The 19,372-nt window shown below is 42.3% G+C and overlaps 1 protein-coding gene across 1 annotated transcript; it reads right to left on the bottom strand.

Moving 5' to 3' along the window:
- Positions 1-6,454: 6,454 nt before the first annotated feature.
- LOC6592956 (DNA-directed RNA polymerases I, II, and III subunit RPABC4) lies at positions 6,455-6,947 on the bottom strand. The gene is made up of 3 exons (XM_002017922.2): positions 6,866-6,947; positions 6,661-6,753; positions 6,455-6,564 (listed from the first exon to the last, which is right to left on the bottom strand). Exons 1-3 carry the CDS (start codon positions 6,921-6,923, stop codon positions 6,542-6,544), a joined length of 174 nt encoding a protein of 57 aa, XP_002017958.1. The 5' UTR covers positions 6,924-6,947; the 3' UTR covers positions 6,455-6,541.
- Between the last annotated feature and the right edge of the window lie 12,425 nt (positions 6,948-19,372).

The following is a 19,372-nucleotide window of genomic DNA, read 5'->3' as shown; positions in this document are numbered from 1 at the left end:
TTCTGCCAACGGTCCAAGCGATCGACGTTTAAATGAACCAAGTCAGGCTCCAAGAAGGTTGTGATAGGGGCGCCAACTAGAAAATGGCTGGGCGTGAGTACATCGAGATCTGCAGGGTTCTCTGAAAGAGGAAACAATGGCCTTGAATTAATGATTGCACAGATATTGCACGCGAGCGTGCGCAGCTCATCAAATCCAAGAAGCGAGGATCCGAGGGCACGTCGAAGATGATGCTTAGCAAGCTTGACTGACGCCTCCCACAATCCTCCAAAATGTGGCGATCTAGGAGGAATGAAACGCCAATCGATGCAATCGTTGAGACAAGCTTGATGCACGGCTTCTTGATGACTGTCGCTTAGGAATAGCGACTTAAGTTCCGCCAGTTCGTTCCGCGCTCCAACAAAATTTGTGGCATTATCTGACCAAATACGAATCGGTCTTCCACGGGTGCAAATGAAACGGCGAAGAGCAGAGAGGAACGCAGATGTTGTAAGATCCTTCACAAGCTCGATGTGAACCGCCTTGGTGGAGAAGCATATAAAAATGCTCATGTAGCACTTTAGTGGGGGCCGGTTTCGAACTTCTGATTTATACAGGAACGGACCGCAATAGTCCACGCCGGTAACTAAAAATGCACGAGATTCGCTGACTCTGTCCACCGGAAGATCTGCCATTATTTGCTCGAGAGTTCGAGGCTTCACTCTAAAGCATCTGACACACTTTTGGATTACGTGTGCTACGGTCTTTCGGCCACCGATTGGCCAGTACGTTTGACGAATGATGGCTAATAGCGACTGGGGTCCAGCGTGAAGGTGCTTTTCGTGTAAGTGCCGTATCAGAGCAGAAGTGATGGAATGATTCTTGGGCAATATTATGGGATGCCGTGCTTCAAAGTCCAAGGTAGAGTTTTTAAGACGCCCTCCAACTCGAAGCAAACCGCAATCATCTAAAAATGGCGAAAGAGAGGCGATCGAGCTTGAAGCCTTGATGTCCTTTCGCGTTTCCAGGGCTCTTATTTCAGTGGATAGACGAGATTGTTGAGTAAGACGAATAAGCAGTTCGGTTCCCAAACGCAAGTCCTCCACAGTTATTCCAGACTTTCGTCGATGAATGAATTTGCATACATACGCAAAAATTCGTTGCATTTTGGGGAAGGAATTTACAAACTTTGATTCTTCCACCAAATATCTTGACGCGCAGTTTGTAATTAGTATGGTTTTTCGTGCCTCCAAAACCGGCTCTGGAAGAGCAGGTGTACTTGGCCATTGATCCTTACTGGCTGTCAAGTATGTAGGTCCATACTTCCAAAGATGAGAATTGATGAGCTCAGCTGGTAATGATCCTCGAGAAAGCATATCGGCAGGGTTTAGATCAGTTGGCACGTGCAGCCAAGACATTCCAGATGTGAGTTCCTGAATAACAGAAAGTCTATTAGCGACAAATACATTGAAGTTGGATGGTTGATTCTTGATCCAAGCCAAAACGACTGTGGAGTCACACCAGCAATAATAAGAGCACTTGAAGTTCATCAAAGACACTTCATGCATAAGCTGAGCGAGTAGCGCTGCACCACATAATTCCAACTTGGGTATTGTGATAGTCTTCAGTGGCGCTACACGAGATCTGGAAGATAGAAGATTTGCCTTGACTCCATTGTCGCCTTGCGAAACAGCGTAGATGCAAGCTCCATAAGCACTCATGCTGGCATCACAAAATCCATGCATTTCAAGGTTGCTGCTTCGAAGGAAAGATAGGCGCGGGAAAGAAATTTGTTGCATAGAGTCAAACTGCTGAATAAAATTGATCCAAGTTGTGCGTAAGGAGACTGGCAGACTTTCATCCCAATGAAGCTTTTCTTTCCACAGCTGCTGTAGAAATATTTTTGCTTTAGTAATAACTGGCCCTATAAGTCCGAGTGGATCATAAAATCGTGCAATAGTTGACAATACAACTCGCTTAGTTGGTTTCGAAGGGACTTGATTGGGACAGAATGAAAATAATAGCTCATCCGAAGTGGGATTCCATGCTAAACCTAGCGTCTTGGTTACATCGCTGCCATCAGTAAATTTAACAAATGTTTCCCTATCTTCATGGGGTGTTTGATCGAGTACATATGTATCGTTGGAACACCATTTTCTGATCTTGAAATTTCCTTTGGCTAATAGTCCTGACACCTGGCGAATTATTTCCAGCACCTCATTTGTAGTATCTCCCCCCGTTAGCAAATCATCCACGTAAAAGTCCCGCAGCACAACTTCAGAGCCAATTGGATATGACGAACTCTCGTCTGCCGCTAGTTGGTGCATAGAACGGACGGCCAGAAATGCTGCTGGTTTCGTTCCATAGGTCACGGTATCCAGCTTGAATGTCCTTAGCTCCTCGAGGGGTGAGTCACGCCACAGTATGCACTGCAGAAAACTATCTTGGGGCGAGACACGGACGCATCTATACATTTTACAAATGTCACCAGTCAATGCTATACGAAAGGTACGAAATCGAAGAAGAGTCGTAACTAACTTTGGCTGAATTGTTGGGCCTGACATCAATATATCGTTGAGGGAATATCCTGTAGATGTACAAGCGGATCCGTCGAAAACTACTCGGAGTTTTGTGGTGGTTTTGTCTTCTCTTAAGACGCAGTGATGAGGAAGAAAAAATTTGCATTGTTTAAGTGCGTCACTTTTGACAGGGGACATGTGATTCAAATCGACGTATTCCTTTATAAATGCGGCGTATTGGGCCTTGAGAAGCGGTTTGCGAACCAACTTGCGCTCTAGATTGAGAAATCTGCGATAGGCTTGTTGATAAGAATCTCCAAGAAGACTGTCACTCAGCTTTAAAGGCAATTGAACGCAATATTCGCCACTTGGAAGCCGACTGCAATGTTTTTTGAAATGTTCCTCGCAAGCAATTTCCTCCTTTGTTGCTTCTGTAGCGGGACCGTGGCAGTTTTCCACTTCCCAGAACCTTCGCACTAGCTCATCCAAACCAACGGTAGGCGTTTGACTCAATTCCGTCGAACTAGAGGCAGCTAGGAGCACTGAGCTGCGGGAGTACTGACCTCCACCTGTGACAACCCAGCCGAGACGGGTTTTTTGTATTATAGGAAGTCCCCTCTCCAATTTGATCTGTCCAACGCATAAAATGTCGTAAAATAAGCTGGCTCCAATAAGTACATCGATGCGCTGAGATTTGTTAAAGTGTGGGTCAGCAAGGCTGATATTGGATGGCATTTCCCATTTGGATACATCAAATGAAGAAGCAGGCTGGTTTCCTGTAATACGTGGAGCAACGAGAGCTGTGAGACTCGTGAAGTAATCGGAAGTCCTGGATTGAATGACCAAATTAACTGAACCTTCCGTGTGAAATGCAGAATCAGCGCCGATACCCGATACTGATACCGACCCTTTGGCTCGTTTCAGCTGAAGCCTCTGAGCAAAGCGAGAGGTTATTAAATTAATCTGAGAGCCTGAATCCAGAAGAGCCCGGCAAGGAAGAAGATCACCAACTCGACTCTTTATCATAATGACTGTCGTGGCTAGAAGCACTACGTCTGAGCTAAGATTCTGAGCAGGAGGCGAGCATGGTGATGAAGCGGCAACAAGAGAACTTGAAAGATTGGGGCCTGGGCATAAGTCTGTCTGAATAGGAGACGTAGTAGCGTTTGCAGGTTCCGTGTTAACTGACGTAGGCAGCGGATTGTTGATATGTAAAAGGGTATGATGCTTTTCACCGCATGTGCGACAAGAGCCTGAACTGCAGGAGGTATTCCGATGTCCCTTCTTCAAACAGTTGAAGCAAACTCTAAGCTTCCTTGCCTCTCTAAGACGCAAAGATGGCGAAAGGTTTCCAAAGCGAGTGCAGCTGTAAATGTTATGCCCTTTATTATCACAGAACACGCATTCCAATACGATTGTATTTGTAGCAACAAGACTGTGTTTTGAATGAGTGATTCGTTTATGTTTTCCAACCTGACTGCTATGGATTTGAATCGACATAGCTTGATCCATGGTCTCCATGGCTTGACATCTCCTCTCCAAAAAAGCCGAAAAATGGTCCCATGTTGGTATGACGTTAGGGGGCGACAGCTCCTCCCATTTGGTCCTGGTATCAGAGTCGAGATACTTGTATGTGGAGTTAACGATGATGCATCCAGCTATTTCCTCCATGGTACCCATCGATCTAAGCGCTCTCATGTGAGAATGAAGCTTGTCCGATAAAGTACGTAGCTTTGTAGTTGACCCATCTTCAACCTTCTCATGCCTCAGAATCTCAGCGACGTGTGCCTGAAAGATTAAACGTTTATTATTGAAACGATTGTTTAAAATGTCCAATGCAATATCATAATTGCTCTCCGATACTTCCAAAGAGCGAACAGCCTCCAGGGCAGGTCCATCCAAACATGAGCGCAGGTGCTGGAACTTCTCAATCTTTGATAGAAAGGGCTCCTGATCTATTACTGTGCTAAACATCGAGTAAAAGTCTGCCCACTCAGTATAACCTCCACGGAAAGTGGGAAGTTTAATGTCAGGAATATGATATCGTGACCGTACATTTCCGGAGGCAGTAACGTTGAGCTCGGGTCGTATCGTTGAGTGATGCGGCATGTTCTGGGTAGTCCTGCGGAGTGCTGAGCGAATACGAACTTCGATTTCCATCGCCAAATCGTCAAAGTTGTTGCTTAAGTCGCTGCCAATTTCGCTTACATCAAGCTCTTCTAAATTAGAATGAGTAACATTAAATGAGTCGGATATTTTTTCCAAGAATTTTAAATGAACACTTAGCGCATCTTCACTGATTGGGTTGTTTTCATCATTCAATATCGTCTCTCGAAGTGAAACGGCTTTGTTGTATATTGAGAGTGCCTTTAGTTTGTAAAAAGACACCCTGTTTTCCGGCACGTCATTAGACTCATCCATTTTCGACAGGCAGCAGCGAGCAAAGCACAAAGAAGAATCGAAGAACCAACCGTTTGATTTTTTTGGTATGCAAGCGCAAGTGCAGCGAACCCGAAGCCGCTAATGCACGTAGCTGTATTAGTGCTTGTAAGCAAGCGCGCGACGAAATGGGAACTAACCGCTTCGCGTTCGAACAGTTATGTTTAGCGGATAATTTTCACTGTTTATAATTGTTTATTTCCAAATTGTTACTGACGATCACGTCGGGGTCACCAAATGTTGAGACAACGAGCTTTTTCGCTGACTATGATTGTTCAATAATTTCACAAATTATTAATTTCCGAAAACGTTATAAATTTTATTATAGGTATTTGTGTGTTGAGGGTGGCCAAAGATGCCAGAGCCTTTTACAATAGTATTAGAGTGAAACACTTGGATGAGGCAAGCGAGCCGATCTCGAGCCAAAGTAATAGATTGGGGACAAAAGGGGTCTGTTCTCCAACTATATCAAGCGGTAACTGCTAGAGCAGGCGCAGCTGCTGACGGCTTAGCGACGGCATAGGAAAGAAAAGATAACAAGAGCGAGCATAGATAAGAATAGATGATTAAATGAGAGCATGTTGCTGAGCGAGCATGGATAAAGCTACGCTTACGTTACGTTAGTTTAGTATAATGACCAAAATAGAAAAGAAAGTGAATTGATAGGCAATAAAACAATGGTATAAAATTTACACTCGGGCTTCGCCCGAACAAACATTTTAAGCATATTGAAAAGAAAACAACAAAACAAAAAGTATATAAATATTAACGAACGAAACAAAAGCTAACTATATTATTGTACGTGTAGTGTACTTATGATTTTATCAAAGGAAAAGCTAAAGGAAAGCACGAAAGGAAAAAGAAACACAAGAACAACATACAAAAATACTCAAAGAACATGAATATAAAACCATACATACAACTTTTTACCACACACTGAACAAACAAGAAATATTTGACTGAAAAGTGTCGGGGGAAAATATGATATATATAGTATTATTATATCATATGAATGGAAAACATAACGAATAAATGGTATAAACAATTTTAGTGTACAATGTGTGTGTTTTTGCTAAATGTGGTAAACTTAAACGTAAATCTATTACACGAAACTAAAACTAAACTAAACTAAAAATAAAAACGAGGAGAAATTCTTAAGTAAAGTAAATTTTTGGATGACAAGCCATTTAGACAAAATTTTTGAGACGAAAAAAGACATACGGGGAATGAAACAAAACAAAACAAAAAGCAAAACCCAACAAATTACTTTAAATTTTATTTAAGCAAAAATTTGCAAAAAACAAAACCAACAAAAAATGGAAAAATAAAAAATATATTACTGTAATGTGAGTGTTTTTAGTTTAAAAATTATATATTTCCAAAACATTCAAAATAAAAGATAATTAGTTTAAAATATAAAATATATAGACTTTTGAATCGTAGTATATGGCAGAGGCCCTTCTGTTTCTGGTAATTTGAGATTGCAAGATCCATTGATCTTGAATAAAACAGACGCATTTCTTCAGTTAGTTAGCCCTTTTTATTCAAGCACACATATTCCATTAAAAACTAATTCCTTACAGTAGTCGAATTTTCAGTTGGCATTAGCGTGCATCGAAGACAACCACTGAAAAGCAAAACGAAACATTACATTAGCCGCTTGCTTGCCTACAGTTTGACGGCAATTGGAGGCTCCCAGCCAGACGCCGGGAGGACTACTTACGACGCTTGGTGCGCTTCTTGTACATGATGCGGTAGCCGCACTCGCGGCAACGTATGGGGTCACGTGGTCGCATCTCATTCTCATGATGGCATTCTAGAAAGAGTAGTGCAATTGTTTATCAAATTAACAAATTGTACATCAACTTCGAGGCCATGTGCGTGGACAAAAGGCCGTCTTGTTGACTTGCACGTTCTGGCCGACTTACCGCCACAAATATAAGTCATTGCTGTCTTAACATTTTCCTTGGAGCTGGTCTCGGACATTTTTAGTTAATAAATTTAACAAATTAACAAAATTCGCGGAATTTTACAGAAAAAAAAAATTTGTTTTGTTTTGCTATCCTCAGAAATATACCGAAATATACGGTCTCATTTGAGAAATATACCAAAATATACGGTCTCATTTGAAAAATATACTGACAAATTCAAGATATTTTTTTTACATATTCCTCGATTTTGATATTCCGACGAATATTACTATATATATAGCACATTTAGCCATGCCCACATAGTTTTAGCCCATTGATGAATACATTTTCTAATGGACTGCTTGGTTTTTAATCCTTGCTTTTATTGTATTTATTGTAAAAAAAGGGTTAAACGAAAAAGTTCAACAAAAATACACTCGCAATGTTGCTGGTATTTAAAGACATGATGCGTGTATAGGTCTTTGTACACCCTATTTCGCTAATTTTATATGTAAATCAAACGCAATTTATTAAGACCTTTTCTCAAATAGATATGTTTTTGACTTATTCATGTGTATTATTAGTATCTTGTATAAATTTATCTCGATCCTGATACCTACTGAGCGTTGGAAGACAAACGTATTCACAGTTCTATAACATCCATTTCCCCCAGGGTATGTGTGCATGGAATGGGACTCATTGTTCTGAACCGGTTATGACGACTAATTCTTGGTTAATCTTTCTTCCGTCGAATATTCCCAGCTATATAGATCTCTCAGTTTTGCCCAGACAATTTTATATGATAGCTGAATCAATTTTGATCAAGATTAACTATTTTTAAGTACTTGCATGTTTTTTATTTTGACAGAAACACGATTTCATCAAAAATGTTCAATGTCGCAGGTTGTGACGTCAATGTTGCTGGTATTTGCAGACTCATTTGTTGTCAACCAGGGTATGGGCCTTTGTATACCCTATTTCGTGAATATTTTATAAAGATACTGTTTTCCAAGCTGCTTTCAAATGTAATTAATAAAGGCCTTGTTTTAGATTGCATTTTTTTGGTCTATTCATGCATTTGATTAGTTATTTGTATATAAAACCTGATCCCTGTAGCGATTCTTTGTCTCTGTAAGAGGACCACTAATTGCAAAATATCGTTTAAAATAGATACTGACTAGTTTCTGCATTAATTAGAGCATGGGATGAAACACATTTCCGCAATTCTATAACATCCATTTCCCCCAGGGTATGTGTGCATGGAATTAGCAACATTTGTGCATGGAATTAGCAACATTTGTGTATGGAATGGGACTCATTGTTGCAATAGCGAAACTGCGGCGAATCGGGTATTGCCTATATTTCAAGCTATATAGATTTGCCCACTTAGCTTTATCCCATAGATAAATGCATTTTCTACAAGATTGCTTCTTTTAATTACCTTTATGTATTTTATTTTGACCAAAAAACGGTTTTCAAGTAAATGTTGCCGCAACTTTTGTGTATGGAATGCGCAACATTTGTGTATGGAATGAGACTCATTGTTGCTAAGGCGAACTGGGGCGAACTGGGGCGAACTGCGGCGAATTCAAATTTCTCATATTCTTTGTTCCGTTGAATAATACTATCTATATGGAAGATTTAGCCATGCCCACTCAATTTTGTACGATTGATGAATCAATTCTATACATGATTGGCCTATTCGAAATACTTGCATTTATTGGATTTCTATATAACATTGAAAATTAATTTAATAGATGACAAAAATACTAAAAAACACCACATGGGAGCGTGGCGAAAACCAGTTTCTACAGTATATACGGTCTCACTTGAAAAATATACCGAGTGGTGCGCGCCAAATCGAACTTTTTTGAATGTGAGCGACAAGGATTTAAAAGTTGTCAACCAGGCCTTTATCTATGCCCACATAATTTTATACGATTAATGAAGCAATTTTCTACACAATTGGTTAGTTTGTAGTCCTTGCTTTTATTGTATTTTGACTAAAACACGGTTTTCAAGTAAATGTTGCCGCAACATTGTGTTGGAATGGGACTCATTGTTGCTAAAGCGAAACTGCGGCGAATTCAAATTCGATTCAAAAAACGACCAATTCCTCATATTCTTTGTTCCGTTGAATAATACTATCTATATGGAATATTTAGCCATGCCCACTCAATTTTGTACGATTGATGAATCAATTCTATACATGATTGGCCTATTCGAAATACTTGCATTTATTGGATTTCTATATAACATTGAAAATTAAATTAATAGATTGATGAAATTGACAAAAATACCATGTGAGCGCGGCGAAAACCAGTATTTCTACAGTATGACCCTCAGAAATATACCAAAATATACCGTAAATATACTGACGAATTCGAGTTCCATTTTACATATTCCTCGTTTTTCATATTCCGTCACATATTACAAGCTATATAGAATATTTAGCCATGCCCACATAATTTAATACGATTAATGAATCAATTTTCTACTTGACTGGCCAGTTTTTAGTCCTTGCTTTTGTTGATTTTTGACTAAAACAAGGTTTAAACAAAATATGTCAACAAAAAAAACAGTCGCAATGTTGCTGGTAAATTAGCAACATTTGAGTATGGAATGAGACTCATTGTTGCAAAAGCGAAACGGCGGCGAATCGGGTATTGCCAAGCTATATAGATTTGCCCACTTAGCTTTATCTAATAGATAAATACATTTTTTACAAGATTGCTTCTTTAAATTGCTTGTAAATATTTTATTTTGACCAAAAAACGGTTTTCAAGTAAATGTTGCCGCAACATTGTTTATGGAATGGGACTCATTGTTGCTAAAGCGAACTGCGGCGAATTCAAATTCGATTAAAAAAACGACCAATTTCTCGTTTTCTTTGTTCCGTCGACTATTACTAGCTAAATAGAACATTTAGCCATGCCCAGATAATTTGATCCGGTTAATGAATCAATTTTCTAATGGACTGGCTTCATTTAAATACTTGCCTTGTTTTCCTTTGATTGTTTTTGCATCAATTTTAGTGCATCAGAAGAAATAATTAATTGTTTACATGGTAACTACAAGTTAACTACATTGAGATGTAAATATCAACAAAAGCCACCTGACGACGAATAGTCACGTATTGAACTAGTTCAACTATCGACGGAATGAACCAGGTTCGTTGTAAATATCGAATTAGGCCATGCCTAGGGCTGGTAAGCGAAGCTATGCTGACAGTGCTAGAAAAATTAACAATGCCCGCCATATATGATTTGAATTTAAAATAAAATTGTTTATTTAAAAAACCATAAATTTGAATTTGAGAAGTTTTTATTTATTAAATTAATTAAGTAATCTATAGAAAAATGTATATAGAATACTGCTTTAAACGTGTTCACCTATTTTGTATTGTTAGTAGACATATTCCAGCTCTTAGAACTTATGCCGTATTAAATGATCAAAAATAAGTGAATGCATTGTTAATGAAAGTGATAATTGACAAGTTTGGCTGTCCTCGATGTCATTTTGGGCACAACAACACAATAACTCGTGCCCTAGGCCGCACTATCTCAATTTGATAAATGAATGTCGTCCCTCCCATTATCGTCGCAGTCATCTAGCATAACATAACCCTTTCCTCCAAAACCAGCCACAACCCCTGCTCCTACTCCTTTGCCACACACTCGCACACTCGCAGGATAACGCAATACAGAACAACCAAACCAAACCGAAAAGAAGAACAATTTAATTAGCGATGACATGTTGCCATTTAATTTTCTTGTAAAAAGTGTAATTAAAAATGTTTTGTCTCGCAGCTGGATGGAGAAGGGGATGGGGATGGGTATGGGGAAGGGAATGTGTGGTTGTGGTAGGGTAGAGGCGGAGCCGAAGGTAAAGACGAAGGCAAAACAAAGGGGGAACGATCATATATCGGTGGGCCGGTGATAAATCATACTGCGACTACCTCTGGGTGCATATTAGGCTCTAAACGATGAGATAATCTATGGTTAGAGCGAATACAAAATGCTGCCACCGGCAATAAATTTGGAAAATACAAAACATTTGACAATTTTCCAAACAAAGGTAGCTAGCTATGTGTGGTTGTGTGTGCCCCTTTTTGTGTGGTTATGTGGGCTATGTGTGTGTGTGTGTGGGTCTATCTGAAGGGTTTCTGGGGCCCGTCCAGCACACATCGAGGACACAGCAGTCACGTCAACACTTCCAACTCTTTCGGTCGCCTTTTGTTTCGCCTTTCGTATCCTTTCGGCAATAAAAATTCCGTTTGCTATTTATCTTGATTGTCCCCAAGTCGCCATTGCCAGGATATATTCAGGACATGCTCCGGACACTTCAATGTTGGTCGCAGTTGGCGTAGCCGTCGCCATCGCCATCGCCATAGCCATCGCGATGCCTGGACATTTTTTGCTTAATGAAATGTACATAAAACTAAATGAAATTAAGTTTGTGGCGTGCTCGTGGAGCAAGTCCAAGTCCGTGCCCCATCTCCTGTGCTGCGAGCGCTGCGCTCGCTAGCTGCGTGTTTATTACCGCGTCGGGTATAAAATGCAAAACGCGTTCCCGAGTCCCGCTCCCATCAAATGGCACAAAATGGCCGCCAGTGCCACTGGCACTGGCACTGTCCTCCCCCCAGCGAACCCTTTTCCAAGAACTCGTCCAAGTCCGATTCCCATTCAAATTTAAAGCCTCAAACAGCTGCTGTGGGGAGCACTGGGGTGAACTGGGCTGGCATGGAGAGGGGGAAAGCTCATAAAGTCGAAATTAAATAATTTGTCTTCTTAATTTTCAAATAAATTCTTCATCATACAAATAAAAGGAAAACCAAACCCCAAGCAGCAAAAACAATTGTCAGGCAGCCTTCAAGCCCCGCTCCTGCTCCGAAAAGTGAGCTCACTCAGCCAACCAGAAGCGTGGCGAAATCCCAGCCAGCATCGCATCCCTCAGTGCCATCGCACCCCATCCTATCTCAAGCCATCTCATACCCTTCAAGAGAAGACGGAGAACACTCGAGATGTTGCCGAGCAGGACCGTTTTATTAAATTCGACCTACGCCATGCCATGAATATGCGAGAGCAGCACCCCTGGTCTCATTCTCATCCTTGTCCTCATCGTAGCCCATATCCTTATCCTGTTGCCGCTCTGGGTTCTGATACTGCCGCCCTCGCGACAGTTTTCGTATTGTATTTTTTAATATGTTTGTCTGTCTGTCTGGGTGTCCATCCGTCCGTCCCTCTATCTGTCGCCCGGCACAAATAATCGTGTACACCATTAATCCTTATTTCACGGCATTGTCCTCCCCGCCCTTATCTCGAGCATCCTTCCCCTCCTCAGCACCCCCCCCTCAGCAGCCGGCCGCATGGCAAACACCCTCACACAAGGACAAGTGGCATGTAAGCGATTATCGCAAGGACATCACAGCAAGGGAAGAGGCGAGGATATGATATCAGAGGGGAAAAAACAATAAATGTAAAAATAAATAAAAGGGTGTCAATGACTTTTGATAATAGAAATGATTGTCCAAAAAATTCTCAAACAATATTCAATGTGAGAATGCACTGCAAGAAAATCTCTGCAGTAACATTTATATATCATTTTTAAGAATTTAAATGTACAAAAGTTGATTTTGATGAAAGTAAATAGTTGATGCGATTAAGATTTCATACATATACATATCGGCACATATTTATTTCTAACTAATTGAAAATGATGGATCATATTATATATATTTGTTGAATATAATTCATAAAGATGGGCTGATGATTTTTATCAATAATATTATATATAGTACTTGATAGGATCGAAAAATACTTATTCTGGATGTAAAATAGATTTCAGAAATTCCATCTCCATTGTACTCTCTGCTTAAATACCTACATTTCTATCGACTACTCCAAAAAGTTGTTAAGTCGCTCTGGAAGTCGCCACTCAATCAGTTTCCCCCACTGAGCCATACACTTTCTGACAGTGCAGATGAAATCTCGTTTCGGAAAACCAATAAAGTCCAAAGACAGCTTTTAGCAATCACAAAACGATTTGGAATACACGCACAGCCATTGCCATACCCACACACCCTGCCCTGCTCATCCATCCCCTGGCTGCCTTTCACCACCCTCTCCACCCGCTGCCTGAGCGACTGACTTGTCCTTTTCTATAGTTTCAGCACGCTTTCCGCTTGGCCTAATTGCCGGATCCGGATCCGGACTCGGATCATCGGCGGCACTGAGGCTGCCTCTTCTTCCCCCCAGGAATGTTGGACTTTTCGACATATACAAATTTCGGGTGTGCGCAAAATGAAAAATGACAACACAGGCAGTAGGTAGGAGGCAACAGGGTCGAGTGACGACCGCACGCACTTTTCCGAGCAGGGGAAGGAGCAGAAGCAGGAGCAGGACTTTGACTGCTTTGTCCTGTTTGAATGCTGTGCCATGTGCCATGCCTGTGGATCCTTTCATTGCATCCTTTTGATGCTGGGGGTGCGAAACGTTTGAATGCGAAATTAAATGATAAAAGATAGCAATGACACACGCACCGGCACACACATCCCCACCCAGACCAACCCACACCACACCGCACCACACACAAGTTCCCCTTCCACTTCAACCGTTCGCACGCTGAAGGTCGAGCACCTGTTTTATTAAAAAGCAAATAAACGAATTTGTGGAACGACAGAGAAGGGTGAGTGCCCAGGCACCAAAGGACCACCGCAGACAACAGGGCAGAGGACAGGCAACAGGACCCCGAGCTACTGTTAATGGCCGGATGATGATGATGATGCCGGTGCTGACTGCAGTGGTGGTGGCTGCCCATTCCATCCTAGATGATCCGTGATCCAGCTGGGCAGGAGTCCTCGTGCTCTGGCTCTGGTTCTGGCTCATGGACTGTCAAGTGGTTGGCGTAGCATAATAATTGTGCATATTTGGCTTTTTAATAAAATCTAATCGTCATGGCATCGCTGTTAGGGTGGCAGAATGGGCCAGAGCAGACCCAAACTGGACCAGAGCTCATGGGCGGCAATGAAATTTAATTAAATTTACCCAAACAAACTCCAACTGGCTCTTGCGTGAGTTGGAGGAAATTGGGATACGGGGAGTGGTGTGTGTTCATTGTTCGATATGCGAGTTCCATTGATTGAGCACCACAAATAGATGGTGCGTTATGGATATGGTTGAAATGGCCAATTACCTCTGCCAACAAATGGAAGATATTCCTCGCTGAATACGGAATGCGGAATGGGAGTGAGATATGAAGATGCAAGAGTTCGAGCAGCTCCAGAGAGCCAGAGCTGGAGGCAGCGGTGGAGCAGGGTAGGGGAATAAACGAAATGAAATTAAATGCCAAACATGAAACTTTGCGAAATGAAATTCTGTTTTTCCTATCGCCTGCGGAAGACGCAGGGGCAGTGGCAGTAGCAGCGACAGGGGCAGTGGCAGTGGCAGTGGCAGTGGCAGCGGCAGAGTCGATTCCCCGGCAAACCACACCGGATACTGAGGTAAACGTGAACGATGCATTTAAGATTCTTCCGATTGGTCATTATTGTCTGGCATTTAATGTTGGCCTCGTCTTCGGACGGCTTTTTTGATTGATCTACTCATTGACGTTGCTGGATCCACTCGCCTCCTGCCACATCGCCTGTTCCCCCCCCTTACCCCTTCCACACCAGATACAAGAAGAACCCAAGAAGAGCCCAAGACGACGATGGCACAGATGGCGGCAGTCGATAAGCAAAAAGGGAAGAGAGGGAAAAAAACTGCAATGGCGTTGACAAAATGGATGATGGGGATCCAAGGTTGTCGATGCGAATGTGTGTTCGCCGGCCCAACGCCGCCGCAGTGTCCCCGTTGAGGCCTGATAGAGTTGTATAGGAAAATAGATCATCAATCTGCGGCTGAAAATGCTGGGGAGAGATGTTCAAATTTTACGATTATTAGCCACAAATTACTTTATTCCGGATCAATTCCAGTTATGCTGCTTGATCGGCTGAATGCCAGGTCTGGATGGAGAGATCAGTATAAGATAGTCAATATCACATTCCAGATTGCTTTTCATTTAAACAGAATCGACTTATAGGCTCTACGGAATTTGAGAACTTTGAAAAAAGTTGAAAAGAGATTTGCGATTTACGAGTATTTCCTATCCCTATATACCTATCCCTTTATCTTCTGCAAAATTAATCATTCCGAAGAGGCCATTCCAATTCGATGTTTCTTCCTTCTGTTTTTTATTTGAGTTGGAAATATTTATCCTTTAAGTAATTCATATATCACAACGATTATTATTTTCTTCTTTGACTTCAACGACTTTTGTCACTTTTGTCTTCAATTTCGTGAACTTATCATAGAATTTATTTTTAGTTTCCCCGCTGCTCTCCCTCTTCGACTCTCTGTTGCCCTCTCTCTACTCTCCTTGCTTCAATAGACGAAACTGATCATCAAAAATGCGCAACGTCAAAAGCGTTTTGCAACTTGCCGCAAAAGCAGGAGCCAACACCAACAACACCATCTTGCAGTTGCATGCCCCGGCGTACACAGGAGGCATGCTATGCTCTGCCCCCCCCACCCTCTCCAACCTCCTCAACTGCCCGCAGAGAAGGGGAAAAAACGTTTCTCAAGCTTGGGATTGGGTCTGGGATCGATCGTGCGTCATATGAATGTTTCGTTTAGTTGTGGCTAGGCCCGGGCCCGGGCCCTCGTCCGTCGTTGTCAAGAAACAAATTTGGTTGCTACTCGTTCTCGTTCCTTTCATCGTTCGATCGTTCGATTGGGAGCGCACCAAAAGGGTCGAAAGGGTGGGCTGTGGCTGTGGCTGCGGCTATGGTTGTGAGGCAGGGGCAGGTACACAACTGCTAACAACTGCATTCGCGTTGCAAGTTGAGATGGCAGCAGCAGCCTCGAAGCAGGAGAGGAGAAACAAAAACGACTTAAAAGCATTTTGCAGTCGAGCCGACTGCCGCAAGACTTCATCATCTTCGGCGGCGGTAAGGGGAGGTAAGAGAGAGAGGAGGGCATTTAATTCTGAAGATCGGAGTCGTTTGCCCGTTTGGCCATTCGCCGCCGCAGGAGATAAGAAATTTCGCGATTTGCGGTGGTTCTGCAATTGGGAAAAACTAGAAAAGCAGCAATTTGATTATCCCAGATGCACTTCTTCTTCCCAGGAACTCCCCACTCCCTAGCTCGAACTTGCAACAGCGAGCGGCAAATGCCTTATCAGTGCGGGTCCAGGCAGTCGGCGGCGGATCGTGTTCGATACCGAGTCTTAGAAATTTCGTCCTGTTTTGCCTGGTCCAAGAGATTGCCCATCGCTGTCTTTGTCTTTGTGCCGCCCCAAGCGGCCTGGAGTTGGGCCTTGGTCTTGGTCTGGGGTTTTGGCCGGGTCTGGGTCTGGATCGGGATCGGGTGCGGTAGCTGGAACAGGTCCGAGTCCAGGGTTCGGTGTTCGGTGTTCGGTGGGGGCTGGAGGCTAGCAAAAACGCACCGAATATCAAAGTCAAAGCAGAGACTGCAAAACAGAAGCACGCACGGAATGTGAAAAGTTGGTTCCCATGACTCCATCTCCTTGGGACGAGGCGCTGTTCAAAGACACCGAAATTCGTCGTCTCTGTCGTCGTCGTCGTCGTCGTCGTCGTTTCTCGTCTTCGTTGTCGTTCGTGGGTTTTGTCTCTTCCGTCTCTGCTTCGTTTTGTATTGTACGAGTATTTGTTGTTCCAGCTACCGCACCCTGCCCCACGTCCCACGTCCCATGCCCCATTCCCCACCTGCCGCACACCGCACACCTCTTCCTCTGTTTATCAGCGATTTGAAGGCATTCAACATGCTGTTTGAACTTACATAAAAACATATTGAAACATTTGGCATTGTCGGAGATAAGAAGGTCCTTGGGTTCGGCATATGGAAGGGCCGGGTGTGTACCAGAAGAGAGGTTAGGAATATGATGCCACCGACGCTATTTTACTGCCGCACTATTCGTATTCAATCCCATTTGGCTTTGGTGGCATGCCTATCAAAAAATATCAAATTTTCACTGGCACTGTCTCGCCGATGGAAAAGCATCGGTGTAAAACGTTTCGTGTAACAGCAGCTTTTGTGGTGCTATCGGTGGCAGGGGCAGGCCGTGCCACTAGCATACTTCTGTGCGCATCCCGTTGATCCCGCACCACGCCAGAAAGCAACCATTCGCGATTACCTCAAAGTAAATACTTCGAAAACATTTTCATTACTCCAATTTGTCGTCGTCATCTTGGCTGCTTGGCGGGCGTCTGGTTCGTTGCCCGCCTGATTGTGCTTCAGCTATTCATAACTTCCACGTCCGGATGTGGAAGGCGGCGCGCTCGCCAGCGGCGGGAGGAGGATGTGGCCGGGTAAATAGCCAGGATAGAAATTACCAACGTTGCCATGGATTCGATGCCCCGCAACGTCCTGGCAGTTCATCAAACCATTTGCCGGCGGTGTCTCCTTTGGCACCTTTCTCTCTATTTTTTTTGTCATGCATTTCATTTGTGTGCCATTGAAAGTTCTGCCTGGCTCTTGAGGGGACCTGGTATGTGACCTTCGGCGGTATGTAGAAAAAAACATTCAAGTGGGAGGAATGCCTACAATGGGTTTATTGATAGTAAATCGATTTAGCCGTCACACACAAAAGGCCAGCGTTGAAAGAGCGAATATGCGGCAGTGCAGTGTTGGAGGGAACACGTCGTGTTCCGCAAACCCCTACATTCCACCCAGGAATGCATTCTCCGCTGACATTTTTAAAGCAATCCAAAATGGACAGGGACGTCGCAGCGGTTTATTCAGGACCTCCAACAGTTAAAGCGCAAAAAGAGGGATACAAATGCGTAACAATCGACAATTACAGACAGTAAAAGTTCTGAATACTCTGGCGAAAGAAAGCTTGCTGGACTCTCAAAAGGTAATATCTCACATAGTGGTTTATATCTGTTCCCCAGATAGGTTTATTTTTGTTGAACCCAATAGAAAACCAATCCCGACGTTGAGAGTCTTATAACCGGTACTCAATTAAGATATGTATGTAATCCATTTACGTGACTTATACAATATATTTAGAGATGCCCTTGCTAAAGTGTGATATCACACTGGAGTCTGTAGACGGGCAGGCATACGGGCAGACATGGCTATATCGACTTGGTTATTAATGTTGATCAAGAATATCAAAAATATGTATACTTTATGGTGGTTGAAAGCGTTCCCATCTGGGTTTTACATGGGAGTACATCTACACGAATCAGATATATACTCTTTTAGTAACGGGTATAAAAACCACAATAAGAAGGGGAAGGATACAATATTTACATGTTTTTACCTATTACCTATTTTTTTTTTACCTTTTGCCCAGGGTACTTTCCTTGCCGTTATCGCCCCTTGTTTACAATCACATTCACACAAACACTCTCAAAAAATTAATAAAATAAAAACAATGAATTTTATAATTTATTCATCTATTTCTTTCTGGGAACGGCTTTTTTCGCTCGCGAATTTCCAGCTATTTATTTTTAATTTTTATTGTATAAATGGATTTGGAATGTGCGATTCCAATAAGAGCACATTTATTGGATATATTAATATAAGGTGAGTCTCGATACTTGTTATTTTGTATTGAGCCAAATTGAGAGAGCATTGTTACACTTCATATACCATTGCCGTACTTTTGATTGACGTTTTACATTTTTATATTTATATTTTTCACAGCCCGAACCCTGGAGCAGACTACCGACGGAGAGCTGGATGAGCAGTGTAATTGCGTAGGAGGCTTATGTAGTGTAGGCTTCGCTCATTCCATGCTTATTTCATTAATTTCTGTTCATATTCGCTCCATTTCACCTATTAAAAATGAGTCCATTTTCATTGCCGTGCACACACAATTGCGGAGCCAACCGAACAGATGTGTCTAGGGTGCTCTCCATGGAAACGGTATCACGCGTATTTCGAATCCCATCCATTCTGCGCCGGTATATGTGAGAACTTTTGCATAAATATGTATATCAGATGGATGTGAAAAGGACGGAGCCGCTGGATCATTAACAATTTTGTTTTGCGTGAGCTATATCGGAATACGACTAGAAAATCTTGGCAAGCTTAAAACGTGTCAAATCTGTATAGAATCCTCCGCAGACTAGTTCAATCCCGACCCTGGCCAGCGAATCCCCTGTCATGTTTACTGAGAAAGCCGGGTATAATAATTTAATGAACATTCAATGGGCGTTCATTTATTCAAACTTTTAGAATGCGAGAAAAGGATATTGTTACGATGATTTTCATCTGCATGGTTTACGTGTAAATCGTATATCTATAATACGAGTATATGTAGATGCTATAGATTCAATAGCATAGTATTTCTATTTCTTTTATTAAGAATCTGTATAATGCGAAAATAAGCTTGAAGATTATTCCGTTTCATCGTATTCTGGGCATCCATTAGTTTTGATAAGCGATGTCTAGGGTATCCCAGATTCGGGGGCAGTCCAGCTATAGTGTTCATTATCTTAACAAGCCCAGGAGTACT

The sequence above is a fragment of the Drosophila persimilis genome, unplaced genomic scaffold (assembly GCF_003286085.1).
Source record: "Drosophila persimilis strain 14011-0111.01,24,50 unplaced genomic scaffold, DperRS2 tig00000002-arrow-pilon, whole genome shotgun sequence".
Lineage (NCBI taxonomy): Eukaryota > Metazoa > Arthropoda > Insecta > Diptera > Drosophilidae > Drosophila > Drosophila persimilis.
The sequence above is the reverse complement of the archived record's forward strand: the minus strand, read 5'-3'. Positions and strand labels throughout refer to the sequence as shown.

Coding starts and splice junctions, on each gene's coding strand:
- LOC6592956 (XM_002017922.2), bottom strand. CDS start 6,923: ATGTCCGAGACCAGCTCCAAGGAAAATGTTAAGACAGCAATGACTTAT. Junction 6,754..6,865: donor AATGACTTATATTTGTGGCG/GTAAGTCGGCCA, acceptor TACTCTTTCTAG/AATGCCATCATGAGAATGAG. Junction 6,565..6,660: donor CAAGAAGCGCACCAAGCGTC/GTAAGTAGTCCT, acceptor TTTGCTTTTCAG/TGGTTGTCTTCGATGCACGC.